Source organism: Ornithorhynchus anatinus, chromosome 6, assembly GCF_004115215.2.
Source record: "Ornithorhynchus anatinus isolate Pmale09 chromosome 6, mOrnAna1.pri.v4, whole genome shotgun sequence".
In the NCBI taxonomy this organism is placed as follows: domain Eukaryota; kingdom Metazoa; phylum Chordata; class Mammalia; order Monotremata; family Ornithorhynchidae; genus Ornithorhynchus; species Ornithorhynchus anatinus.
The window spans coordinates 48,457,534-48,485,127 of NC_041733.1; the positions used below are offsets into that span (position 1 = coordinate 48,457,534).

Here is a 27,594-nt window from a genome sequence, read left to right on the forward strand (position 1 = left end):
GGCCGGTCGGGTCACTCCTGCCGTCCGTCCGTCTCGCCGCGGGTTGCTGGCCGGCCGAGCGTGTCTCACCGGCCAGCCGTCCGTCTCGTTGCCCGGCCAGGTGCGTTTCGGTGGCTAGCCAGAAAGTCGTCTCGTCGACTGGCTGCCTCTGGCAGGTCGGCTCCGGCCGGCTGGCACGGTGGGTCTCTCTGGCTCAGCGTGTCTCTGGCAGGCCGGCTCAGCGTGTGTCTCCGACTGGCCGGCTCGGCGTGTGTCGGTGGCCGGCTCGGGGTGTCTCTGTGGCTCAGCGTGTCTGTGGCTGGCTTGCCGAGCGAGCCGGTGGCCATCTGCGTGAGCGCGGCTCTCGCCGTCCCGGCGGGCCTGTCCACGTCCTCCTGGCCCCGGCCCCCGCGGCCTCGCCGGAGGAGAGACTACGGCTCCCAGAAGCGGGACCGGAAGCCGTCTGAGGTGACTCCCGGCCCCCGACCCCCACCCCCGCCGGGAAGGCCGGGGCCCAGGACCGAAGGCCGGGATGGACGGCGCCCGTGGATCTCGGGTCCGTCCCCGGGGTCACTCGCGCCACTCCCGGTCCCCCGGCCGTGGCCCCCGCAGGTATTCCGCACGGATCCGATCACGGCCATGAAGCTCCCGGACTGGCAGCAGCTGAATCCCGACGACTACTACGAGCTGGCCGACCCGTGGCGCCAGGAGTGGGAGAAGGGCGCGCAGGTCCCCGTCAACCCCGGGGCCATCTCCGGACCCGTCGCCAGGTACTGGGGGGCCGCCGGGGCGACCCGCACACCGAGACACCGGGGTCCACGCCCCCGGCTCGTGCCGCCCCCCAGGGTGGTGTCGGAGGGCAGCGCGCCGTGGGAGAGTGCCGGGGACCGGGCGGCGCGGACGTCCGGCCGGCGGCCGGCGGCGTGTGCCGCTGCGACGTCAGTGACGTGGACGTGGCCCGGCTGCGGCTGACCGACGAGGAGCTGACCGAGATGGGTGAGAGACCCCCGGCCCCGGGTTTCGGCCGTCGATCCGTCCGTCGGCGGGATTTGGCGAGCGCCGACCGTGCGCGGAGCACTGGGCTAAGCTCTTGGGAGAGGACAGTGTAACGGAATCGGTAAGCGCCGCTCAGTGGTTAGCGCCCGGGCCTGGGAGCCAAGAGGACCTGGGTTCTGATCCAGGCTCCACCGCTCGTCTGCTCTGTACCTTGCGCGCGTCACTTCATTTCCCTGTGCCTCAGTTCCCTCATCTGTAAAATGGGGACTAGGGCCGTGAGCCCCATGAGGGACAGGAACTGTGGCCGGAGGACCTGGGTTCTCATCCCCGTTCCACCTGCTGCCTGCCGTGTGACCTTGGGCAAATGACTCGACTTCTCAGGGTCTCAGTTTCTCTCGGGGGCACTCGGTCAGTCCCGCCGGTCACTAGAGCGGAAGCCCTTCTTGGGCAGGGTCGGCGTCACATGAGTCCGGGGGCGCTCAGCCGTCGTCTCCTTCCCTCCCGGGGCGTCCGTCCGTCAGGGCCGCCCACCCTGGACGAGGGCACCGTGGAGCGGGTGCTGGAGGAGTTGGACAGCATGAGGCACGCCGTCCAGACGGAGGAGGGGCTGGGCATCGAGTACGACGAGGAAGCGGTGTGCGACCCGTGCCGGTCCCCGGACACCGAGGATGGCAACCAGATGGTCTTCTGCGACCGACGCGACGTCCGCGAGCACCAGGTTGGGGAGGCGGCGGGGCATCCGGAAACCACCCGCCTCCCTGGGGGTTCCCCGGAAACCGTCCCCCCCGCCCCGGGGCTCCCGGAAACCATCCACTTGTCCCGGGGGGAGAGCCCGGTGGATTCTTGCCTGCGGCCGGTGTCTCCCACAGCCCGGTCAGCCTTTCCCTGGGTCTTGGTCTCTGGCCGTGTCTGGGCCTCTCTTTCCTTGGGTCTGGGCCTGCCTCCCATGGTGGCCGTGCCGGCCTCTCTCTCCCCTTGTCTGGGCTTCTCTCTCCTCATTTCGGGGCTTCTCTCTCCTCGTGTCTGGGCCTCTCTGTTCCATGTCTGGGCCTCTCCTCATGTGCGGGGCTCTCTCTCCTTGCGTATGGGCCTCTCTGTCCTGTGTCTGAGCCTCTGTGTCCCATCTTTGGGCCTCTCCTCATGTCTGGGCCTCTCTATCCCGTGTCTAGGCCTCTTTCCCTCCTCCTGTGTGGATCTCTCATGTCTGGACCTCTTCTCACGTCTGGGCCTCTCCTCATGTCTGGGCCTCTCTCTCTCCCTGTCTGGGCCTTTCTGTCTCACATCTAGGCCTCTTTCCCTCCTCCTGTGTGGGTCTCTCTCTTATTGTCTGGGCCTCTCTGTTCCATGTCTGGGCCTCTCTGTTCCATGTCTGGACTCCCCCCGTTTCTGGGCCTCTCCTCATGTGTGGACCTCTCTCTTTCTATGTCTGGGCCTCTTTCTATCTCGCATCTAAGCCTCTTTCCCTCCTCCTCTGTGGGTCTCTCTCTCATGTCTGGACCTCTTCTCAGGTCTGGGCCTCTCTCTCCCCGTGTCTGGGCCTCTCCTCATGTGTGGGCCTCTCTCTCCCCGTGTCTGGGCCTCTCTGCTCCCTGTCTGGGCCTCTTTCTCTCCTCGTGTCTGACCCTCGCTCTCCCCCGTGTCTGGGCCTCTTTCTCTCATATCTGGGCCTTTCTCTCCCGGACTGGCAGCAGCTGAATCCCGACGACTACTACGAGCTGGCCGACCCGTGGCGCCAGGAGTGGGAGAAGGGCGCGCAGGTCCCCGTCAACCCCGGGGCCATCTCTGGACCCGTCGCCAGGTACTGGGGGGCCGCCGGGGCGACCCGCACACCGAGCTGCTGAGCCGCTCTTTTCCCCTGTTGGGCCTCCCTCTCTGCCTCTCTCTCACCAAAACCGGGTTGGCCTGGGCCTGGGCCTCTCTGTCTCTGTCTCCCTCCCCGCGTGTCCGGGCTGGCGCCGCGGGGCGAGGTCGGGGGGCGCCCGCGGAAATCCTGCCTGAGCTTTGGACTCCCCGCGCGGGGAAGGTGAGAGGGCTTTCGGACGCTCCAGCGGCTCTGAGCCGGAGAGCCGAGCCCAGACGAGAGAGACCGGAAACGGCGAAGGCGCGTGGTTCCGCTCCCCCGACGCCCGGGGGGCGTACAATTCGGGTCCAGCCGGGAGGATCTCAATTTGTCCCGCTGGGACATTTATTGTCAAACACGGTCTCTCCCCGTGCGGAAGGACTCGAGCGAGAGAGAGCTTCGATAACCGGCACCGTCGTCTGTCCCAAGTCAGGACGGTCAAACCTCCGTAAGGTTGCCTGGGACATCTTCTGGAGAGCCATCGGCGACGATCACAGCCGCCCGGATCCACGTCGAGGACGTCCCTGTCCCGGAAATGTCCTATCTGGAAAGGGGTCCCGTGGCCACAGCTTTCGTGACCCTTGTTTTTTTTCACCGAGTGCCTCGCCTGGAGTCCTGTCGGATAAAAATCAGGGTGGGATTTTACGGAGGGAGAGAAAAACAGGGGCACGCGAAGAGTCGCAATCAGAAATCCAAACCGAGTCTCCGTAGAGAAGCAGAGTGGCTCAGTGGAAAGAGCCCGGGCTGGGGAGTCAGAGGTCATGGGTTCGAATCCCGGCTTTGCCACCTGTCAGCTGTGTGACTGTGGGCAAGTCACTTCAATTCTCTGTGCCTCAGTGACCTCATCTGTTAAATGGGGATGAAGACTGTGAACCTCACGTGGGAAAACCTGATTACCCTGTATCTCCCCCAGCGCTTAGTACAGTGCGTGGCACATAGCGCTTAACAGATACCCCAGTTATCGTTATTACAGTGATCGGCCCGTAGTAACTGCTTGATAAATAATAATGTTGGTATTTGTTAAGCGCTTACTGTGTGCCGAGCACTGTGCTTAGCGCTGGGGTAGATACAGGGTAATCAGGTCCCATGCGGGGCTCACAGTCTTAATCCCCATTTTCCAGATGAGGTAGCCGAGGCACAGAGAAGTGAAGTGACTCGCCCAAAGCCACACAGCGGACAAGCGGCGGAGCTGGGATTAGAACCCATGACCTCTGACTCCTAAGCCCGTGCTCTTTCCACCGAGCCACGCTGCTTCTCTATAATGTTGGTATTTGTTAAGTGCTTACTACGTGCAGAGCACTGTTCTGAGCGCTGGGGGAGAAACAGGGTCATCAGGTTGTCCCACGTGAGGCTCACAGGTAATCCCCATTTTACAGATGAGGTCACTGAGGCACAGAGAGGTGACTCGCCCACAGTCACACAGCTGACAAGGGGCAGAGCCGGGACTCGAACCCATGACCTCCGCCTCCCAAGCCCGGGCCCTTTCCACTAAGCCACGCCGCTTCTCTTGGGCCACCAGCGGCCAGGCGGCAGGACGGGGATTACTCGATACCTTCTGGGAGGCCGACGCGGCTCGCTGCTCAGCTTGATTCAGCCGGCTCTGAAGGCGCCCGATTTTCATCTGATGCTCCGTCGACAACCTTTCACTCTGTGGACGGGACGCGGCAGGTGGGTCACTCAGCGTGAGCGCTCCCCGTGTGCCGTGCCCTGTACCCAGCGCCTGGGGGAGGACGACGTGTAACTGATGCGCTCCCTGCCCGCAGCTAGCTTACAGTCTAGTGTCCGGGTTCAGCCCCTCGGGCCAACAGGCATTAGATGGGTGGTGGAGGTCAGTGCTCTAACTGATTTTTTAATGGCATCTGTTAAGCGCTCACCAGGTGCCGGACACTCTGCTAAGCGCTGGGATAGATACGAGCTCATGGGCGCGGACACACTCCCTGTCCCAGGTGGGGCTCCAAGTCTTAATGTGTGAGAAGGAGAGGGAGCCAGCGGGAGCCCGGGCCTAGGGGTCCGAAGGACCTGGGTTCTAATCCCTGCTCCGCCCCTTGTCTGCTCTGTGACCTCGGGCAATTCACTCCTCCGGGCCTCAGTTCCCTCCTCTGTAGAACGGGGATTGGGACTGTGAGCCCCAGGAGGGACGGGGCCTGTGTCCACCTTGAGGAGCTCAGACCTACCCCAGCGCTTAGTACGGTGCCTGGCACAGACGCTTAAGAAACTCCATGAGAAACCAAGAAACAAACGCAGAGATGGACCCAGGTGAAATCCATCCCCGTAGGCCTCGAGACTCGTCGGAGGAGCTCCCAAGAAGGTCGTCCCTCTGAATTGGAAGCTCGTTGTGGGCCGAGAAGGTGTCTGCTAAGTCTGTTGTATTGTGCTCTTCCAGGCGCTTAGTAAAGCACCTAGGACCGTGCCCAACCCGATTTGCTTCTACCTACCCCAGTGCTTCGCACGGTGATTGGCGCGTTGTAAGTGCTTCACAAATACCGTGATGATTATTATTACTGTTATTAAAGGGCTCTGCAAACAGTAAGCTCTCTGTAAATAGCAGCTCGGTGTAATGGATAGAACCCAGGTCTGGGAGTCAGAGGGTCACGGGTTCTGATCCTGGCTCGGTCACTTGTCTGCTGGGTGACCTTGGGCAAGTCACTTCACTTCTCGGGGCCTCAGTTCCCTCATCTGTGAAGTGGGGATGAAGACTGTGACCCCCAGGTGGGTCAACCTGATGAACTCGTGTCTACCCAGAGTTTACAACAGTGCTTGGCACGTAGTAAGCGCTTCACAAATACCATCGTTATTATTACTGATCGACCGATGACTGAGGTCGCCCTACCTCGATGGCCTTTTCCTTTGCTGTCTCCAGTTGAGAAATCAAATCCTGTGTGTGCAGCTTCTGATGACTCAGTTGACTTCTACCAATCAGGAGAGACCAAGGACATGGATTAAGGCAGCAGAACACTAACTTTTTTCTTTTTGGGGGGTATTTACTATGTGCCAGGCACTGAACTAAGCACTGGGGTCAATACAAGCCATTCAGGTTGGACCCAGTCCCCCTCTCACGTGGGGCTCGCGGTCTACATCCCCCTTTTACAGATAAGCTAAATCTGCAGCAACAGATATTGAATATATCGATGGGAAATGCTTTCATTCTTCTTTTATTGGTTCAGTCGTCTCTACTGAGCGCTTACTGTGTGCGGGGCACTGTGCTAAGCGCTTGGGAAGTACACTTCGGCAACAAATAGAGACAATCCCTGCCCGCTAAGGGCTCACAGTCTAAACCGTGAGCTCCATGTGGGACAGGGACTGTGTCCGACCTCATGATCTTGTATCTACCCCAGCGCTTAGAACAGTGCTTGGCACATAGCGCTTAACAAATACCATCATTATTGTTCCTGGAAGCCCTGTGTCATTTATCTCCCCCAGTGCTTAGTACAGTGCTTGGCTCACAGTAAGCTCTCTGCCTCAGTCACCTCATCTGTAAAATGGGGATTAAGACTGTGAGCCTCACGTGGGACAACCTGATCACCCTGTATATCCCAGCGCTTAGAACAGTGCTCTGCACACAGTAAGCGCTTAACAAATACCAACAGTATTAACGTTATTATTAAGCACTTAAGTGCCACAGTTATCATTATTAAACGGTAAGTTTGTCGTCTCAAGGCTGTAAGGTCAGTAGGGGCAGGGGATATGTCTTCCAACTCTGTCGAACCGTTCTCTCCCGAGCGCTCAGCACAGTGCTCTGCACACAGTGGGAGCTCTGTAAATACCACTGATTGATTTCTGGACCTCCCCAGTGGAAGAACCGTGAGCCCGATTAGACCGTGAGCCCGTCATCGGGCAGGGATGGTCTCCATCTGTTGCCGACTTGTCCATTCCAAGCGCTTAGTACAGTGCTCTGCACATAATCAGCGTTCGATAAATACCACTGAATGAATGAAAGAAGAGTTCTCCCTGCGGTCCTTCACCGCCGAGAACACGAGACCCAGAAATGTCAGTCACTTTGGGTTCTGTGGATAGAAATGTCGGCCACGGGACAGAGGCGGCGTGGTCTGGTGGAAAGACCTTGGGCCTGGTGGGGGTCGGAGGACCTGGGTTCTAATCTCAGCTTTTCCACCTCTTTTCTTTTCTACATATGGTATGTGTTAAGCGTTCACTATGTACCAGGCACTTACTAAGCCCCGGGGAGATAAAACCAACTCAGGTCGGACGTAGTCCATGTCCCACATGGGGCTCATAGTATTTTTTTTGTTTCACGGCGTTCGTTAAGTGGCAGGAACTGTACTGAACTGCTGGGGTAGATACAAACTAGTCAGATTGGACACAGTCCATGTCCGGCCTTCCAAGCTTTAGTGAAGGCACACCTCCTCCAAGAGGCCTTCCCTGCCTACGCTTTCATTTCCTCTTGTCCCACTCCCTTTTGCGTCACCCTGACCCGCTCCCTTTATTCATCCCCGTCCTTGGGAGAGGATAAAAGAGGGGGTAGACAGTATCCCCCGATTAGACCGTAACCCCGTCAAAGGGCGGGGACCGTCTCGATCTGTTACCGATTTGTCCATTCCGAGCGCTTGGTACAGTGCTCTGCACGGAGTAAGCGCTCAATAAATACTACTGAATGAATGAATGGTCCTGCCAACAAAGAGTATACAGTCTATCCTGAGCATAGCACCGTACTAAGCGCCTTCATTACAAGCGAGTTGGTAGACATGAGCTCTGCCCTCAAGGAGCTGACAGTCTACCGTGGGCAGAGCTCTGGACTGAGGGCTTGGGAGAGTCCAACAGAGTGGTTGACGCCATCCCTCTCCTCAAGGAGCTTCCAGTCTACCGCCGTGTGCACAGCACTATGCTGAGCGCTTGGGAGGGTACGGCAGAGGTAGCAGGCACGATCCCTGTCCTCAAGGAGCGTCCAGTCTACTGTGCGTGCAGCACTGTGCCATCACCACCACCCCAACTACTGCCCAGGGGGCGCTCAGTACATTCATAATAATAGTATTCGTTAAGCGCTTACTCTGTGCCAAGCACTGTTCTAAGCGCTGGGGGAGATACAAGGTGACGAGGTCGTCCCCCGTGCGGCTCCCGGTCTTAAGCCCCATTTTACAGATGAGGTGACAGAGGCACAGAGAAGTTAAGGAGAAGCAGCGGGGCTCAGTGGCAAGAGCTCGGGCTTGGGAGTCAGAGGTCATGGGTTCGAATCCCGGCTCCGCCACGTGTCAGCTGTGTGACCTTGGGCAAGTCCTTTCACTTCTCTGGGCCTCAGTGACCTCATCTGTAAAATGGGGATGAAGACCGGGAGCCTCACGTGGGGGACGACCTGATGACCCTGGATCTCCCTCAGCGCTTAGAACAGTGTTCTGCACATAGTAAGCGCTTAACAAATACCAACATTATTAAGTGACCTGCCCAAAGTCACACAGCTGAGAAGTGGCGATTAGAACCCACGACCTCTGACTCCCAAGCCCGGGCTCTTTCCCTTAAGCCCCGCTGCTTCTCTAATTCATTCAGTCGTATTTACTGAGCGATTACTCTGTACAGAGCACTGTACTAAGCGCTTGGAAAGTGCAATTCGGCAGCAAAGAGAGGCGATCCCTGCCCACGCTGGGCGTACGATCTAGAAGGGGCTCCCGTCCCACTGCTGTTGCAGCCAGGGAGCACTCGAGCACTGTCTCGGGACCGGCAGCCCGTCTGTTTTTTGTCGCGTTATACTCTCCCCGGTGCTTAGTACAGTGCTCTGTCCACAGAAAGCACTCGATAAATACGACTGACTGTGCGGCTCTACGCTGTAAACCCGTCAGAGGCGGGGAATGGGTCTGCCCATTCTGTGGTCCTCTCCCAAGGGCTTGGTGCAGTGCTCTGCACATAGTGAGCGCTCAATAAATCCCACTGAATGATTAAAACGTTACTGTTATCAAGTGCCCTCGAGTCGTTTCTGATTGATAGCGACTCTAGGGATGTATTTTCCTCTCTCTCTCTCTATAATAACAATAGTAATAATAATGTTGGTATTGGTTAAGCGCTTACTATGTGCAGGGCACTGTTCTAAGCGCTGGGGGAGATACAGGGGAATCAGGTCGTCCCACGTGAGGCTCACAGTCTTAATCCCCATTTTCCAGATGAGGTCACTGAGGCCCAGAGAAGTGAAGCGACTCGCCCACGGTCCCACAGCTGACGAGTGGCAGAGCGGGGATTCGAACCCATGACCTCTGACTCCCAAGCCCGAAGATAGATGCCATAATCCATAACCTCGCTAACGGTTACTCTTTCCTCATTATTACGTCTTCTCTCTAGCTGCCCGTCTGCCTCTTCCACGCTTTCCGTGGACTTTTCCTAGCATCGGTGTCTCCTCCAGAGAATCGATCCTAACCGATGATGTGTCCAAAACACGCTCATCCAAGTCGAGTCGTCTGGCCTTCCGAAGACCACGCCGACTTGATCTGCTCCAAAAGGCATGCGTTTGCCCATGGCAAGAGCCTCCTCCCGCACCACATTTCAAAAGAATCGCCGCTCGTCTTCCCGGCCCAGGACGGGAAAGAAAACGGCCACCGGCGTCACTGACTTGAGGTGACCGATCCTGGCTTCGGCCGACTCGGTGAGCTTCTTGGTTTCCTCCTTCCAGCGGTTGGTGGCCTTCTGCTGGGCCACCAAGAGTCGTCTCAGCTCCTCGGTGGCGCTTCGGTGGCCCTCTTCCATCTCGCGCAGCTGCGCTTCGAATCCGCGCTCCTTCGCCGAACGCTCGTGCTCCAGGGCGCCGATCTGGGGAATGGCGTCGGTATGCCTCAGTCTCCTCAGTTGGAGAGAGGGGGAGGGAGAGGGGAAGAGAGAGCGCGAAGGGTCTGGGCGTTGGAGCGTTCTGGACTTAAGTAGGGAGGTTGTCGGCAGGTGCGTACGGGAGGCAGGAAAATAAGGTTCGGTGAGTACGGCGTGTACGTGAGGGCGGGCGTGCTCGCGTGTAGGGGGATGACACGCCTGTCTGTAGATCTAGGGAGCCAGAGAGGTGTCCGCTCCCCGTTTTACACAGGAGGCAACTGAGGCAGAGGTAAGGAAGCGACTTGGCCGAGGTCACCCGCCAGTAAAGGAGCAGAGCCGGGATTAGAGCCCAGGCCCCCCCGGGCCCGGGCCCTTGCCGCCAGGCCACCCTGCTTAGCTGAATTCTCCCAAGGGTGTAGTGCGGTGCTCCGCAGAGAGTAACCGACGGCTCGGTAGGCGCTACCGACCCATCGGCTCGTCCACGTCCTCGAACGTTTCCCTCTACTTAGATGATGATAATGACGCCGTTGGTATTTGTTAAGCGCTTACTACGTGCCCAGCACCGCTCTAAGCGCTGGGGTGGACACGGGAATCAGGTTGTCCCCCATGGGGCTCACCATTTTCCAGATGAGGTCACTGAGGCCCCGAGAAGTGAAGCGACTTGCCCCAAGTCACACAGCTGACAAGCGGCCGAGCCGGGATTCGAACCCATGACCCCTGACTCCAAAGCCCGGGCTCTCTCCACTGAGCCTCGCTGCTTCTCTGGGAGCCCGGGAGCCGCACGGGGGACCACCTGATGATCCGTCCACGCTCCTCGGGGATTTTCCGATGAGCAGACCGGGGACAGTTTCAGCCCGTCAGGCAGGCGGTCGTACCGATGGAACGTTAACCGTGTGCACGGCGCCGTACTAAGCGCTTGGGAGAGTGCAGTGCGACGATATAACCGATACATTCCCTGCCCACGAGGAGCTTCCGGTCTGAGCGAACGGTTGAGTGAATGAATAAGAGGCCTTTCCTTCAGCGGCCCCGGAGCCGGAGGTGGTTCCCGGGCCCTCGCCGGTACGGCGCACTGTGCTGAACGCTTGGGAGAGAGCCCACCGAGAGATCCCCCGAGAGCCCCCGGCCCCGGCGATACCTTCAACGTGGCTTTCCGCTGGGCTTCCAGGGCGCTCCTCCTCAGCTCCTCCGCCTCCCCCTGCAGCTGCTCGTTCTCCTGCTGAAGCTGGAGCCGCTGCTCGCTGACGCCGCGACAGTGCTCGCGCTCCGCCTCCAGCGCGCTCCGCAGCTGCCCCGTCGCTTCCCGGCTGCGGGAGGCCTCTTCCTCGGAACTGGAGGGAGGGAGGGAAGGGATGGGGCGATCCCGGGGGGGGGGGGGGGGGGGGGGTCCGAGGAAGCCCCCGCCGCGGGGGCGGACGGGGATTTCGTTCTTTGCTTGGGTTTTCTCCTCTTTTCCAAGCTGGGTCGTTGGCAAGAGGTAGGGAGGGAAAACGGTGGGCCAGGAATCGTGTCCGGCCCGGCCAACGGCAGGACTGCCCGGCCCCAATCCATCGGTCGATCGTATCTATTAAGCGCTCACTGGGTACGGGGTGTCGTGCTCAGTGCTCGGCTGAGGGCGACAGGATCGGTAGATAGGATCCCCGCCCTCGAGGAGCGTCCAGTCTCCCGTGGGCAGAGCGCCTGGCAGAGGGCGACCGAGGAGGCACCGCTCCCCGCCCTCGAGCAGCGTCCAGTCTGCTGCGGGCGGAGCGCTGGACCCAGCGCCTGGGAGAGGACGACGGAGTAGGTAGACGGGATCCCAGCCGGCAGTCCGCTTGCGGGCAGAGCACCGTGCCGAGCGCTTGGGAGGGGACCGAAGCGTCAGGAGACGGGATCCTCGCCCTCGAGGAGCTTCCGTTCTCGGAGGGGAGACGGGCATGAAGAAATTACGGGTAGGGGGAGAGGAGAGCGATCTGGGGGGGGAAGGGGCGCTCGGTACTGAGGGGCGGAGGACTCGAAGGGGTCGGTGAGGCAGAAGTGGGGGAGATAGGGAGCGGGTCTCCTCTCTCTATCCTCTCCCAAGCGCTCGGTCCTGGAAGCTCCTCCTTCTAGACCGTGAGCCCCTTGTTAATAATGTTGGTATCTGTATCTGTTAAGCGCTTACTACGTGCAGAGCGCCGTTTTAAGCGCGGGGGTAGACGCGGGAATCAGGTCGTCCCACGTGGGGCTCACAGTCTTGATCCCCATTTTACAGATGAGGTAACTGAGGCACAGAGCAGTGCAGTGACTCGCCCACAGTCACACAGCTGACAAGTGGCAGATGGGGGATTCGAACCCATGACCTCTGACTCCGAAGCCCGGGCTCTTTTCACTGAGCCACGCTGCTTGTTGGCTGGGATCGTCTCTATCTGTTGCCACATTTATTTTCCAGGCGCTCGGTACGGTGCCCCGCACGCGGTAGACTGGTAACTCTTCGAGGGCCGGGAGAGCGTCTCCTGACTACTAATTTTAACGTCCTCCCCGAAGCTCCGCCCGCAGCAGACGCCCCGGAAACGCCGGTGAGCGATGCGGGCGGACCCCCGTGAAGACCATCCTTGGCCGGAGGTGAGGCGGAGGGTGGTGATAACGGGGAATTTGTTAAGCGCTTACTACGTGCCAGGCACTGTGGTAAGCGCTGGGGCGGATGCAAGCAAATCGGGTTGGACCCAGTCCCACGTGGGGCTCCCGGTCTTCGTCCCCACGTGACAGATGAGGGAACCGAGGCCCGGGGAAGCGAGGCCACCGGCCCCGGGTCACCCAGCCGGGAAGTGGCGGAGCCGGGATCGGGACCCACGACCGAGGGGAGGCCAAGGGGCGGGCGAGGGGGCCGGGTGAGGGAGCCGGCCCGAGGCGGGGCCGTGGCCGGCACTTACGCGATCTCCAGTTGCCGCATCTTCGCGAGGGTCGTCCGGAGCCGGAGCCGCAGGTCGTCTCTGGCCCGTTCCACGAGCAGACATCTCCGCTGCGTCTCTTCCAGCCTCCCGTCGGCCCCTCCGTCGCCCCGCCCTTCCTGGCACCTCTGCGGAACAGCGGGCTTTTTTAAAAAACGATGCCCGTCGCGCGCTCACTAGGCGCTCGCTTACTCCCAGAGCACTGGGGTAGGTCCGAGGTAGTCAGGTCAGTCCCACGTGGACTCCCGGTCTTCATCCCCATTTTCCAGAGGAGGGAACTGAGGCCCAGAGAAGGGAAGCGACTCGCCCGAGGTCACCCAGCGGACCAGCGGCTGGGCCGGGGTGAGAACCCAGGTCCTAATGACTTCCGGGCCCTCGCACTGCCTCTCGCTTCCTCAAAGCCCGTCCCCAAGGGGCAAAAAAGAATAGCCTGCTTACAGAATGGCCTAATAATGATAATGTTGGGATTTGTTAAGCGCTTACTCTGTGCAGAGCACCGTTCTAAGCGCCGGGGGAGAGACAGGGGAATCGGGTGGTCCCACGTGAGGCTCGCAGTGAATCCCCATTTTCCAGATGAGGGAACTGAGGCCCAGAGAAGTGAAGTGACTCGCCCACGGTCACACGGCTGACGAGCGGCAGAGCCGGGAGTCGAAGCCATGACCTCTGACTCCCCAGCCCGGGCTCTTTCCGCTGAGCCACGCTGCTTCCGGTGGTTAGGGCCCGGGCGTCGGAGTCAGAAGGACCTGGGTTCTGATCCCGGCTTGGCCACTCGGGCAAATCACTCGACTTCTCTGTCCCGCAGTGACCTCATCTGTCGAATGAGGACCGCCGGCCCCGTGTGGGACGGGGACTGTGTCCCACCTGATTAGCTTGTACCTAGACCAGCGCTCGGTACAGTGCCTGGCGCACAGCGAGCGCTGAACAATGCCGCCGTTATTACTGCAGCGTGGCTTAGTGGCAAGAACCCGGGCTTGGGGGTCAGAGGTCATGGGTTCCAATCCCGGCTCCGCCGCTCGTCAGCCGTGTGACCGTGGGCAGGTCACTTCCGCTTCTCCGGGCCTCAGTGACCGCATCTGGAAAATGGGGATGAAGATCGCGAGCCCTGCTTGGGACAACCTGGATTACCTTTACCTACCCCAGCGCTTAGGACAGTGCTCGGCACATACAGGCGTGTGACAAATGCCAGACGAGAAAGAGACTCGGTGGCCAGCGGCCCAGTAGGGGTAAAGCTACTTAGCGAGCGCCCGTTAGGTGCAGTGTGTTGTGCTGAGCGCCCGGGGAAGTCGCGAGGCGAAGAACTGGGGTCCCCTTCCCCGATTCACCTTCGCGAGTTCGTCTTCCAGGGTCCGCTTCTCCCGGCCGAGCCGCTCGATCTGGTCCTGCTTCTCACCGCACTTCTGGGAAACGAAGGCCGGGCGCCCGGTTATTCCGTCTGGAGGTAGGAGGGGCCTCGGGGACCCTCAGAGGCGGCTCGGGATCTTAGGGCGGTCGGTCGCCACCCCTGAGGGAAGGAGCCGCGCGGCCTGGCGGGTGCGGCCCGGGCCTGGAAGTCAGAAGGACCTGGGTTCGAATCCCGGCTCCGCCACGCCTCTGCCGGGTGACCCGGGGCGAGTCGCTTCGCTTCTCTGGGCCTCGGTTCCCTCAGGTGTCAAATGGGGATAAGGCTTTGAGCCCCGCGTGGGACGAAGATTACGTCCAACCCGAGTAGCTTGTCCAACCCCGGCGCTTAGCACGGAGTCTGGCGCGTAGCGAGCATCTAAGAAATAACTTTTAAAAAAAAAAGTGTTCCCCGAATAAAAGCCAGGGACGTTAGAGCAAGGAGGGTCAGCCGGAGGTGGTGATAATGTTGGTATTTGTTAAGCGCTTACTATGTGCACAGCACTGTTCTGAGCGCTGGTACCAGGCTGGGAAGCCTAGGAACTCTCTCAGATGTACTCACGAAGCGATGTGGTCTAGCGCAAGGAACCCGGGCCTGGGAGTTCGGGGACCTGGGTTCCAATCCCGCCGGGTGACCGCTGCCAAGTTTCTTCTTTTTCAACAGGGTACTCGTTAAGCGCTTACTAGGTGCCAGGCCCTGTGATCGGCGCCGGGGTCGATCCCGGCTCATCGGGTTGGACCCGGTCCCTGTCCCCCCGTGGATCTTCGCCCGCCTTTTTCAGACGGGGGGGACTGAGGCCGAGGGAAGCCCAGTGGCCCGCGCCAGGACCCCCAGCACCCTTCTGCCTCCCGGGTCTGGGACCCGGCCCCTCTCTGGCCGAGCGGGACGGTCAGTGGAAAGAGCCCGGGCTTTGGAGTCAGAGGTCATGGGTTCGAATCCCTGCTCGACCACTCGTCAGCTGTGTGACTTGGGGTAAGTCACAACTTCTCTGGGCCTCGGTTACCTCATCTGTAAAATGGGGATGAAGACTGGGAGCCCCCCGTGGGACGACCTGATTCCCCTGTGTCTACCCCAGCGCTTAAAACGGCGCTCGGCACATAGTGAGCGCTTAACAAATACCAACATTATTATTATTATTATTATTACCGCGGGGGTCCGGGGGTGGAGGAGGGGGTCCCGGGGGCGGTCCGGCCACCTACCATCTCCAGGTCGGAGATCTCTTCGGTCAGCCGTGCGATCTGCCCGTTGAACAGCTTCCTCGTGCTCTCCACCTGCCAGGCGGGAGATGCGCCCCAGTCAGGGTCATTCGTTCATTCATTCAATAGTATTTATTGAGCGCTTACTACGTGCAGAGCACTGGACTAAGCGCTTGGGACGAACAGGTCGGCAACAGACGGAGACGGTCCCCGCCGTCCGACGGGCTCACGGTCCGATCGGGGGAGACGGACGGACGAGAACGATGGCGATAGATAGAGTCGAGGGGGAAGAACGTCTCGTCAAGACAATTAAATAGAATCGAGGCGACGTACATCTCATTAACAAAATAAATAGGGTAATGAAAATATATACAGTTGAGCACATGAGTACGGCGCCGAGGGGATGGGACGGGTCGTACGGATTGAGGCCGGCGGGGCGGTGGAAGTGCCCGGTGGGCTTCCGCGGGGGTCTGCCGGGCGCCTACTGCAGTACGCTGCGCTCGGCGGGTGCTCAGTAGATCACCCGACTGCCGCCGGGACGGCCACCGCTAGCGGTGTTCAGTACGGTGCACCGGCTTGAGCAAATCCCCCGGAGAGAAGCAGACTCCCGCTAATACCGTCCCCACGCCGAGGCGCTCGGCACAGAGCGGTTTCAGGGTGGTCTCACTAGCAGTCAACGCCACGAAATGGAAGTGAAACGAATGTTATTTCCTGGGCGTAAACTGAACGCAACGCACTGTACCGAGAGCCTGGCGGGACCGATGTCATAATCGTGTGTGGCACTGGTTAGGCGCCTGCTACATGCCGGGTACCGTACTGAGCGCCGGGGTGGATACGAGTAAATCAGGTTGGACGCAGCCCCTGTCCCAGGTGGGGCTCACGGTCTCAGTCCCCATTTTCCAGATGAGGTAACCGAGGCACGGGGAAATGAAGTGACGTGCCCAAGGTCACCCAGGGGACGAGTGGCGGAGCGGGGATTGGAACCCAGGTCCTTCCGACTCCCAGGGCCGTGCTCTATCCACTATACCGCGCTGCTTCACAGCGTTAGCAGCCGTCACGCGGTTTGCTGAACATATACTAAGCACAGTGCGCTGTACTAAGCGCCTAGTAATAGTGGTAACATTACTGCAGCGCGGCTCAGTGGAAAGAGCCCGGGCTGGAGAGTCAGAGGTGATGGGTTCGAATCCCGGCTCTGCCGCTTGTCAGCCGGGTGACTGTGGTCAAGTCACTTCACTTCTCTGGGCCTCAGTGACTTCATCTGTAAAATGGGAGCCTCACGTGGGACAACCCGATGACCCTCTATCTCCCCCACCGCTTAGAACAGTGCTCTGCACGTAGTAAGCGCTTAACAAATACCAACATTATCATCATCATTATTATTATTATTAATAAGGGTCATGTCATTTACTGAGCAAAGGCCCCGGGATGGAGAAGTGACCGAGCTGGGATTAGAACCCAGGACCTCTGACTCCCAGGCCCGGACCCTTTCCATTAGACCGCGCTGCCTCTAGAGACGGAAACCCCCCGACCCCTTACTTCTTTCCTGGTCCGGTCAGCGGCGTCTTGTAAGATCTGCGAAATGGCTCTGTTCATTTTCTCTATTTCTTCTTTCTTTTGCTTCTCTTCAAACAGCACCTTTAAGGAAACCACGAGGCGCGGCAGGACGGCGTGGTGAGTAGCGATAAAGACGGCCCACGGGGCCGGAAAGATGGAATTATTTTTTTTTATGCCGGGGGAAACGCTGATCCAACAGACGGGGGATTCACCGAGCGGCGGTTTGGAGTTCGGGCAGCACACGGATGGGTTGTGAAAGGATGTTCTTTCTTTGGCGATCGTCGGGTCGTGGTATTTATTGAGCATTTTCTACGTACACAGCACTGTACTAGGCGCTTGGGAGAGGGTTTTTTTAAATGGTATTTAAGCGCTTACTATGTGCCAGGCACCGTACTAAGCGCCGGGGTAGATATAAACTAATCAGGTGGGACGCAGCCTTCGTCCCATGTGGGGCTCACAGCCTTATTCCCCCATTTTACAGATGAGGGAACCGAGGCGCAGAGAAGCCAAGTGACTTGCCCGAGGTCACACAGCAGGCAGGTGGAAGAACCGGGATTAGAACCCAGGTCCTTCTGACTGCCGGGCCGGGGGTCTAGCCACGCCGCCTACCCAGCAGAGACGGCAGGCGCGTTCCCTGCCCACAAGGAGCCGACAGTCTGTCGATCGATCAATCCGTGGTATTTACTGGGTGCTTACTGCGTGCAGAGCACTGTACTAAGCGCTTGGGGGGGTAGCGGAACGTATGGCGTATAGAAGAACGTAAGAAGAAAGAAAGGTGACTTGCGGGGATTCGGAAGCCTCCATGGCCTGTTTTTAATAATGTTGGTATCTGTTAAGCTCTTACTATGTGCACAGCACTGTTCTAAGCGCTGGGGGAGAGACAGGGTCATCGGGTCGTCCCACGTGAGGCTCACAGTCTCCATCCCCGTTTTACAGAGGAGGTAACCGAGGCACAGAGAAGTGAAGCGACCTGCCGAGCCACGGCCACCCGGCTGACGGGTGGCGGAGCCGGCATTCGAACCCATGACCTGGGACTCCCAAGCCCGGGCTCTCGCCACCGAGCCACGCTGCTTCCCACAGATGAGGGAACCGAGGCCCAGAGAGGTTCAGTGACCCGTCCAAAGTCACAGATCCCAGAGCCGGGCCCTCCGTCCATCCGTCGCGGAGAGGGCGTCAGAACCCGGGTCCCCCGGCTCCCGGGCCCGGGCTCTTTCGGCGTCGACCCGGCCCGGGCCGCCCCGCCCCCGCCCGCCCCCGCCGCCCGGCGGCTCCCGTCACCTGGCACTTCTGAAGGTTGGCCTCTTCCAGGAGCTGGGTGCTGTCGCGGACTTTGAGGAAGGCTTCGTACTTCTCCTGCTCCAGCCGGACGCATCTGGCCCGCAGCTCCTGGGTCTCCTTTTCCAGCTCCGCCCTCTCGCCGCGGAACCGCTCGACATCCCGGCTGGCCGCCCGCCACCTGGGAGGGAGACCGTCGCCGCCCACTGCTGGGTGAGGGGCGGCCCGGCGGAGCGGCCGCGGCCCGGGACTCAGGAGGTCACGGGTTCCGATCCCGGCTCCGCCGCTTGTCCGCTGGGTGACCTCGGGTAAGTCGCCCCACTTGGGACCCATCCGTAAAACTGGGGATCGAGACTGTGAGCCCCACGTGGGTCGGGGGCTGTGTCCAGCTCGATTTGCCCGTATAATAATAATCGTTAAGCGCTTACTCTGTGCAGGGCACTGTTCTAAGCGCTGGGGGAGATACGGGGTCGTCGGGTGGTCCCACGTGAGGCTCCCGGTCGATCCCCGTTTTACAGATGAGGTGACCGAGGGCCCAGAGAAGCCAAGTGACTCGCCCACGGTCAGCCAGCTGCATTCGAACCCAGGACCTCCGACTCCCAAGCCCGGGCTCTTTCCACTGAGCCACGCTGCTTCACGTTGGTATTTGTTAAGCGCTTACTATGCGCAGAGCACCGTTCTAAGCGCGGGGTTAGAGACAGGGTATTCACCCGTCCCTCCGCCCCACAGCCCTTAGGTCTAAATCCATGATTTTTTTTATTTCTACGAACGTCCGTCTCCCCTTCTAGGCTGGAAGCTCGTGACCGACGTGGTTGTGCCGGACTCGCCCAAGGGCTCAGTCCAGTGCTCCGCACAGAGTAAGCCCTCAATAAATGCCACTGATGGATTTCCTTAATAATAATGTCGGTATTTGTTACGCGCTTACTATGTGCAGAGCACCGTTCTAAGCGCTGGGGGAGATGAGGGGTCGTCGGGTCGTCCCACGTGAGGCTCACGGTTAATCCCCATTTTACAGATGAGGGAACTGAGGCACAGAGAAGTGAAGCGACTCGCCCACGGTCACACAGCGGACAAGTGGCAGAGCCGGGAGTCGAACCCACGACCTCTGCCTCCGAAGCCCGGGCTCTTTCCACTGAGCCACGCTGCCTCCCTAATGTAATAATAGTAATAATAATGTTGGTCTTTGTTAAGCGCTCACTGTGTGCAGAGCACTGTTCTAAGCGCTGGCGTATACAGGGTCGTCGGGTCGTCCCACGTGAGGCTCACGGTCTTAATCCCCATTTGACAGATGAGGGAACTGAGGCACAGAGAAGTGAAGCGACTCGCCCACGGTCACCCAGCTGACAAGTGGCAGATCCGGGAGTCGAACCCACGACCTCTGACTCCGACACCCGGCCTCTTTCCACTGAGCCACGCTGCCTCCCTAATGTGGATGCGGTGTTCCATACAGCGACGAATCCTCACCGGTGGAGCCCGAAGGGCTTAACGGGTTTTCTCATTTAGCTCTTTACCTGGTTTCTAACAGCCTCATATCCGACTGCAGCTGCTGGGAGAACCGCTCGGCTTCTTCCTCCCTCCCCTGGGCAGACGACAGATCTTCTTCCTGGACGTCGGAGAGAGCGGAGCACGCGCTTTGAGGTGACCACAGAACCGGGACTTAAACCGGTAGGTATCGAGCGCTTGCGGGGCTCCGTGCGGAGCGCCGGGGAGGGTGGACGCTCTCCCCGCCCACGACGAGCTTCCGGTGTAGAGGGCGAGACGGAGGTTAATATACGTAACGGCCGCCTGACGGCCAGCGAGAGCCCCCTCGTCCGGATCGAAAGCCGCTTGGGCTCCGAGGAAGCGTTTCTCGTGTCGGCTGCAAGTTGGGATTCGGGCTAGAGAGGGGCGGCGCTTCGCACGAGGTAGACGGTAGACCCCTCCAAGCCCCAGCGGTCGGGAGCTGAGCCGAGAACCTAGAACCCCCATTTCCTCTTCTCCCGCTCCCCTCTGCGTCACCCCGACCTGCTCCTTTTATCCCCCCAGCCCCTCGGCGCTTAGTTCCGCATCCGTCATTTATTGATTTTTATTAGCGTCCATCTCCCCCTCTAGACTTGAAGCTCCTCGTGGGCAGCGCGTGTGTCCGTTCTGTTATTCTCCTGTCCCTCTCCCAAGTGCTCAGTCCAGTGCTTTGGACACGGTGAGCTCTCGCTCCCCATCTCCCCCCTCCCCAGACCCGGATTATGTCCCCGAGCCCCCTTCCCCCCCCCCGCTGCGGTACCTTTTTTTGAACCTGAACTACGAGGTCTCCCATCTCTTTGGTCAGCGCTTCCACTTGGCAAGTTGCTTTTCTGAGATCGGATTTGGTCTGCCTGCCGGGGACAGGAGGAGAAGTCAGTCACTCGGTCGTATCCACTGAGGGCTTACTGTGTGCAGAACGCTGGCCTGAGCACTGGGGACAGGACAATACAACGGAATCGGCAGACACCTTCCCTACCCACCAGGAGCTCAGAGTATAAGAGAAAGAAGGCAGCAGCGTGGCCTAGTGGATAGAGCTCGGGCCTGGAAGTCGGGGACCCTGAGTTCTAATCCCGGCTCTGCTACCTGTCTGCCGTATGACCTCGGATGAGTCAGGCGTGGCTCAGTAGCAAGAGCCCGGGCTCGGGACTCAGAGGTCGTGGGTTCTAATCCCGGCTCCGCCGCCTGTCAGCTGTGTGACTGTGGGCGAGTCACTTCACTCTTCTGGGCCTCAGTGACCCCATCTGGAAAATGGGGATGAAGACCGTGAGCCTCACGTGGGACAACCCCATTACCCTGTATCTACTCCAGCGCTCAGAACGGTGCTCGGCACATAGTAAGCGCCTAACAAGTCCCAACGTTATTATTTCACTTCTCTGGGTCTCGGTTTCCCCACCTAAAATGGGAATTCTCCCTCCTAACTACGCCGGGAGCACCATGCGGGAGGTGGACTGTGTCCGCCCTGATCGGCTCGTATCCACCCCGGCGCTAAGTACAGTGTCTGGAACATGGTAAGTGCTGCGGGGCTGGTAGGTGGGGAGGTGAGAGTAAAGGGAGCAAGCCGGGGCGACGCGGAAGGAAGTGGGAGAAGAGGAAATGAGGGCTTAGGAGAGGCCTCTTCGAGGGGATCTGCCTTCAGTTAAGGCTTTGAATGTGGGGAGAGTCGTCATCTGTCAGTCCCGACAGAGGCGGGACGTGGGGGAGAGGTCGGCAGCGAGACAGACGACATCGGTGAACAGATTGGCCTTAGAGGAGCAAACTGTGCGGGCTGACCTGTAGGGTAGGAGAAGAGTGAGATGAGGGAGGAGAAGGGAAGGGGATTGACTGCTTGAAAGCCAATGTGAGGAGTTTCTGTTTGATGTGGAGGTGGATGGCCACCACTGGAGGTTTCCGAGGAGTGGGGAAACACGGCCTGAAGGTTTTTCTAGAAAAATGATCCGGGCAGCAGAGGGAAGTACGGCCCCCCACGAAGAGGCTGATGCTGTAATCAAGGCAGGACAGGATAAGTGGTTGGATTAAGATGACGGCAATCCGTATGAAGAGGAAAGGGTCGACTTGAGTGATGTTTTCAAGGTAGAACCGATAGGATTTAGTGATAGATCGAATATACGGGTCGAATGAGAGATAGGAGACAAGGATAACACCTAGGTTATGGGCTTGTGAGACACGAAGGGTGGCGGTGCCGTCTACAGTTACGGGAAAGTTGGGGGAGGATGGGGTTTGGGTGAGATGACGAGGAGTTCTGTTTTAGACATGTTCAGTTTGAGCTGACGGCGGGATATCCAAGTAGAGATGTCTTGAAGGCAGGAGGAGATGCGAGACTGGAGAGGGAGAGAGAGAGGGGCCGGAGAGATTGATCTGGAAGTCAGTCATTCGCTGTTATCTATTCAGCTCTTTCTGTGTGCAGAGCACTGTACTAAGCACTCATCTGCACAGAGGTGTAGTTGAAGCCATGGATGCAAGTGAGTTCTCCAAGGGAAAGGGTGTAGACAGAAAATAGAGGGGGACCCAGAAGTGAACCCTGAGGGATTGCCCCGAAGTTAGAGGGTGGGAGGCGGAGGAGGAGCCCGCGGAAGAGACCGAGAAGGAGCGGTCAGAGAGGAGGAGAACCAAGAGAGGGCAGGTGTCAGTGAAGCCGACGTCGGATGTTTCCAGGAGCAGGGGGTGGTCGGCAGCGTCGAAGGCAGCTGAGAGGTGGAGGAGGATTAGGACGGAGTAGAGGCCGTTGGATTTGGAAAGGAGGAGATCATCGGTGAGCACGGAGAGGGCGGTTTCTGTGAGGCGAAGGGGAGGGAAACCAGATGGGAGGGGGTCAGGGAGACGATGGGTGGAGAGGAACTCGAGACGATGGGTGGAGTCAACTCAAAGGAGTTTGGAGAGGAATGGTAGGAGGGAGACGGGGCCAGAGCTGCAGGGAGCCGGCGGGTCGAGGGAGGGTTATTTTAGGAGAAGGGAGATAGAAGCATGTTGGAAAGCAGTGGGCAATCGGTCGAAGATGGTTGTTAGGGAGGGGGCAAGTGTTTTGATGAGGGGTGAAGAGATGGGGTCGGATGTGCAGGTGGAGGGGGTGGATTTTGAGAGAAGGCGGGGGATCTCCTCTTGAGATACTGCTGGGAAGGATGGGAGAGTTGAAGGGACAGGAGGCGGGAGGGACTGGGAAGGAGCTGGGGAGATTTTAGGGAGCTCACGGCCGATGGGTTCAATCTTCACGATCAAGTAGGTCGGCAGCTCGTTAGGGGTGAGGGACTGGGGAGACGGGGGTCGGGGGTTCGAGGAAGGAGTTGACCATCTGGAACAACTGGTGAGGGCGAAGACGGTGGGTGTCAATAAGGTGGGAGAAATAATTTTGCCGGGCAGAGGAGCGGGAGGATTTAAGGACAGAAGGATGAACTTGAGGTGGTCGAGGTCAGCCGGATACCTAGATTTCCGCCAGCAGCGTTCTGTGGCTCGTGCACGAGAGCGAAGGAGGCAGACTGTAGAGGTGATCCAGGGGTGACAGTCGGTGCTGCCAGATGGGCGAAGGGACAGTGGAGCGAATGACTTGAGTTCAGTAGAGAGGGCGGAGTGGAGAGCGTCGATGTGGTCATCGAGGGAAGGTAGTTTGGGTATGCAGGCGAAGGGGGGCATGATGAGTTGAGAAAAACTAGATGGGGTTAAAAGCCGGGAGGTCCCTGCGGGGGAACGGCACGGATGGGCGGGGAGGAGGTGTGGGTGGAAGAGAAGGCAGGGGAGGAGGCTGCGGTCAGACAGGAGAGGGATTTCAGAGTTGGTGAGGGTAGAGACGGTGCAGCGGTTAGAGGTGACGATGAGATCGAGTGTGGGTCGAAGTTGGTGAGCCAGAGAGCTGGGGTGGACCTTCCCGGGTCCTAACTGTGTGCAGAGCAGTGAACTAAGCGCTCGGGAGAGGACAGTAGAGTTGGTAGACACGTTCCCTGCCCACCAGGATGTTGCAGACTAGATGGAAAGACAGGCATTAACAGAAATATATTAGGAATATGGACATAAATTCTCCCTGTTACTTAGGAAGCCCGAAGTGGGACAGGGACTGTGTCCGGCCTAATTAACCTGTAATTACCTCAGCGCTTAAAACAGTGCTTGGTTCAGAGTAAGCGTTGAACACATACTGTTAAAAAAAAAAAAAAATTGCGGTGGGACTGCGGGTGAGGTGAATATCAAGTGCTTAAACAGGCCAGATCCAAGTCCTTGGGTGATCCAGAAAGGAGAGGGAGCTGTATCGAGGAAGGCTTCTTGGAGGAGGTGTGCTTTTAGGAGGGTTTGGAAGGAGGGGAGAGCGGTGGTCGGCAGGATGTGAGGGCAGGGGGGAGGCGTTCCAGGCCAGGGGCGGGATGTGGGCGAGGGGTCAGCGGCCAGATGGAGGTGCGGTGAGTAGGTGGGCGTACGAGGAGCGGAGTGCGCGGGCTGGGAAAATTCATCAGAGTGGAGTTGGCGGAAACAGTTCCTGCCCACGAGGAGCTTATAGTCTACCGGGGGAGACGGACATGACAAATACTGAGTCCGTCGGTCAGCGATGGTAGGAGATGGGTAAGGTAAGGTGGGCTGGGACGAGCCGTCGGAGCGTTTGAAAGTCGGCAGCGAGGGATCTCTGTTGGATGCAGAGCTGGATGGGCAACCGCCGGAGTTTCCCGCGCCCTTTATTCTCCCCTCCGTTAGCCCCGCGGCCCTTATGTCCAAATTCATAAGTGAGTCACTCATATTAACGTCTGTCCTCCTCGTCCAGACTGGAAGCTCACCGTGGGCAGGGAACGCGTCTACCAACTCCGTTAGACTGTCGTCTCCCGAGCGTTCAGCGCCGTGCTCTACGCACGGCGAGCGCTCGGTGAATTGGATTGATTTTGAGGGGTAGGGAAACGTGGACTGAAGATGTTTTCAGCAGAACGATGCGGGCAGCAGAGTGACCGGAGCGGGGAGAGGCGGGAGGCAGGGAGGTCGGCGAGGAGGCCGACGCAGCGACGGGGAGAGGATGAGGGTCGGACGAACTTGGGAGCGGTTGGGACGGAGAGGAAAGGGCGGATTTTTGTGAAGGTCCAACTCCCAGGGTTGCATAAGGGGGTGGAGTGAGAGGGACGAGTCGAGGACAAAGCCAAGTATATAACGGAATACAGGGAAGCAGCGTGGCCTAGTGGGTGGAGCCCAGGCCTGGCCGTCAGAAGGATCGGCGTCCCAATCCCCGCTCTGCCACTTGTCTGCTGGGTGACCACGTGCAGGTCTCTTCTCTGGGCTTCAGTTCTCTCATCTGTAAAATGGGGATGCAGACTGGGAGCCCCACTTGGGGCAGAGACTGTGTCTAACGTGACAACCTTGTATCTACCACGGCGCCCGGTACGGTGCCTGCCACGCTGGAAGTGCTTAACGGATACCTTAAAAAACACACAAAAAACAAAACCCCAAACCAGAAGGTATTAGGGAAGGATTTTTGCGAGTACCTAAGTTGTGTCCGCAGCTGCTCGACTTCTTCCCTCTGCTCGGTCATTGCTTTCAGAAACTCTTGGTTCGTCTGCCGGAGAGAACCGAAATCAAGTGGGAGAATCTGGGGGTTCCACTGGGTTTCTCAGTTTGAGGGCCTGGACCTTTAGAGAAGCAGCCTGGCTTCGAGGAAAGAGCCCGGGCTTGGGAGTCAGAGGTCGTGGGTTCTAATCCCGGTTCCGCCACTTGGCAGCTGTGGGACTCTGGGCAGGTCGCTCAACTTCTCTGTGCCTCAGTGACCTCATCTGTAAAATGGGGAGTAAGCCCGGGAGCCCCACGTGGGACAACCTGATGACCTTGTATCTACCCCAGCGCTTAGAACAGTGAGCGCTTAACAAATACCACCATTGTTATCATTATTAATTGACAGAGCCCGGCCCTGGGAGTCGGAAGGACTTGGGTCTCATCCCGGCTCTGCCACTTGTCTGCTGCGTGACCTTGGGGAAGTCACCTCGCTTCTCTGGGCCTCAGTGACCTCATTCGGAAACGGGGATGAAGACTGGGAGCCCCATGTTGGACCTGGACTGTGTCCGACCTGATTACCTTTGCGTCTACCTTAGTGCTTAGAACCGAGCCTGGCACGTAGTAAGTGCCTAACAAATACCATTCAAAAAAAAAATATATAGCTCGGTTTGCGGCTAGGAATTGAACGTCGCTAAAAATGAACACGAAAGACCAGGAGGCTAAGAGGGCTCCTTATTTGCGCGGTACGGATTCCTCCCGAGGGGCCTTATCGAAATGAAAAGATTCTTCCCGTGGACATCTTTTCTCTATTCACGACTCGGAGTCTGTCTCTCCACTTACCGCCTCGATGTCTTCATTGGCTACGTGGAGCTTCCGCGTCAGCTGCTGGAAGTTGTTCAGTTGATCCTAAAGCCATCAATCAGTCAATCGGTGGTATTTATTCAGCGTTCACTGGGTGCAGAGCACTGGATTGATAGTAAGCACTTGGGAGGGGACAGTAGCATAGAGTGGCTAGACACGTCCCCTGCCCACAGCGAGCTCACGGTCTAGAGACGAGCTTATGAAGGTAATTATAACGGGGGGATTTGGTAAGCGCGTACTCTGTGCTGTGCATCGGGGCAGATATATGAGATAATCAGGTTGGACACAGTCCCCCTCCCACATGGGGCTCACAGTCTTAATCAGTTGAGCCCTTACTGAGTGCAAGGCACTGTACTAAGCGCTCAGGAGAGGAAAGCAGAATGGTCCAGTGCTCACGGTCAGAAGACCCGGCTTGGCGTCCCGGCTCCGTTAGCGTTCTGCTGGGTGACCTTGGGCGCTTCTTTTTGCCTTCGTTCCCTCATCTGGAAAATGGGCATTAAGACCGAGCGCCCCGTGTGGGAACTTTTCTACCAACTCTGTGGTGGTGTCCGAGCGCTTAGTACAGTGCTCTGCACACAGAAAGAACTCAAGAAATCCCACTGGCTGACTGACAGGGACTGGGTCCAACCCGATTAGCTTGGATCTACTCCAGTGCTAAGTCCAGTGCCTGACACGTAGGCCGCACTTAACAGATACCTCAGTTTCCTCATCTGTAAAATGGGGATTGATTCTTGGAGTCCCACGTGGGACAGGGCCTCTATCCATCTCCATTGGCGTGCGTCCAAGCCCGGCGTTTAATGCAGTGCCTGGCACAGAGTAACTGCTTAACAAATACCATAATTATTCATTATTATTAATGGCATACAGTGGGCGCGTAGCAAAGACCACATTTTTATTTTTTTTTTCGGAGGTGGAGTGTAGGACCAGACTCGTGTCCGGGGAGCAGAGGGGGCGAGGCGGAGGCCTTTACCTTTTGCTTTTGCCTTTCGGCTTCATGAACGTAGACGTCGCTTACGTGTTCCCGGTAAAGCCGCTGCAGCCTGGCTAGTTCTCGAGACACCGTCTGCCACAGTTCCACGGCCTGCTGCTTCTCCTGGAAGACCAAATCGAGGCACCGTTCAGCAATACCATCGGTGGTATTTATTCAGCGCTTACTGTGTGCTAACCACTGGGCTCAGCGCTTGGGAGAGGACAGCACAGCAGAACTAGCAGACGCGTTCCCTACCCGGCAGGAGTTTACAGTCTAATAAGAAGAAGAACGTTGGTATTAGTTAAGCGCTTACTATGTGCAGAGCACTGTTCTAAGCGCTGGGGGAGATACAGGGTAATCAGGTGGTCCCACGTGAGGCTCCCAGTTAATCCCCATTTTACAGATGAGGGAACTGAGGCACAGAAGTGAAGTGACTTGCTCATGGTCACACAGCTGACGAATGGCAGAGCCGGGATTCATTCATTCAATAGTATTTATTGAGCGCTTACTATGTGCAGAGCACTGTACTAAGCGCTTGGGATGAACGAGTCGGCAACAGATAGAGACGGTCCCTGCCGTCTGAGGGGCTTACGGTCTAATCGGGGGAGACGGACGGACGAGAACGATGGCAATAAACAGCGTCGAGGGGAAGAACATCTCGTAAAAACCCATGACCCAAGCCCGGGCTCTTTCCACTGAGCCACGCTGCTTCTCCAGCGGGGAGGAGTCTAGAGGGGAGAGGACATTAGTATGAATTAATCAGCAATATATAATGGGTAATTTAAAGATTCAATAGTATTTATTGAGCGCTTACTGTGTGCAGAGCACTGTACTAAGCGCTTGGAATGTACAAATCGGCAACAGATAGAGACAATCCCTGCCCATTGACGGGCTTACGGTCTAAGCGGGGGAGACAGACAAAAACAATAGCAACAGAATCAAGGGGATGTACATCT

General features: G+C 58.3%; 1 protein-coding gene across 1 annotated transcript in view; it reads right to left on the reverse strand.

Annotated features, from left to right (window-relative positions):
- Positions 1-3,140: 3,140 nt before the first annotated feature.
- SCLT1 (sodium channel and clathrin linker 1) overlaps positions 3,141-27,594 on the reverse strand; it is a 44,363-nt gene continuing 19,909 nt past the window's right edge. Inside the window, exons 6-20 of the mRNA XM_029067445.2 lie at positions 26,639-26,761; positions 25,648-25,713; positions 24,804-24,874; positions 20,123-20,213; positions 19,374-19,465; positions 17,866-18,043; positions 16,570-16,668; positions 15,037-15,108; positions 13,782-13,856; positions 12,442-12,587; positions 10,689-10,881; positions 9,363-9,559; positions 5,646-5,724; positions 4,368-4,463; positions 3,141-3,430 (exon numbers count right to left, since the gene is read on the reverse strand). Of these exons, the coding sequence (XP_028923278.1) occupies positions 3,407-3,430; positions 4,368-4,463; positions 5,646-5,724; positions 9,363-9,559; positions 10,689-10,881; positions 12,442-12,587; positions 13,782-13,856; positions 15,037-15,108; positions 16,570-16,668; positions 17,866-18,043; positions 19,374-19,465; positions 20,123-20,213; positions 24,804-24,874; positions 25,648-25,713; positions 26,639-26,761 (1,602 nt within the window). The 3' untranslated portion in view covers positions 3,141-3,406. The remainder of the gene's footprint in view (positions 3,431-4,367; positions 4,464-5,645; positions 5,725-9,362; positions 9,560-10,688; positions 10,882-12,441; positions 12,588-13,781; positions 13,857-15,036; positions 15,109-16,569; positions 16,669-17,865; positions 18,044-19,373; positions 19,466-20,122; positions 20,214-24,803; positions 24,875-25,647; positions 25,714-26,638; positions 26,762-27,594) is intronic.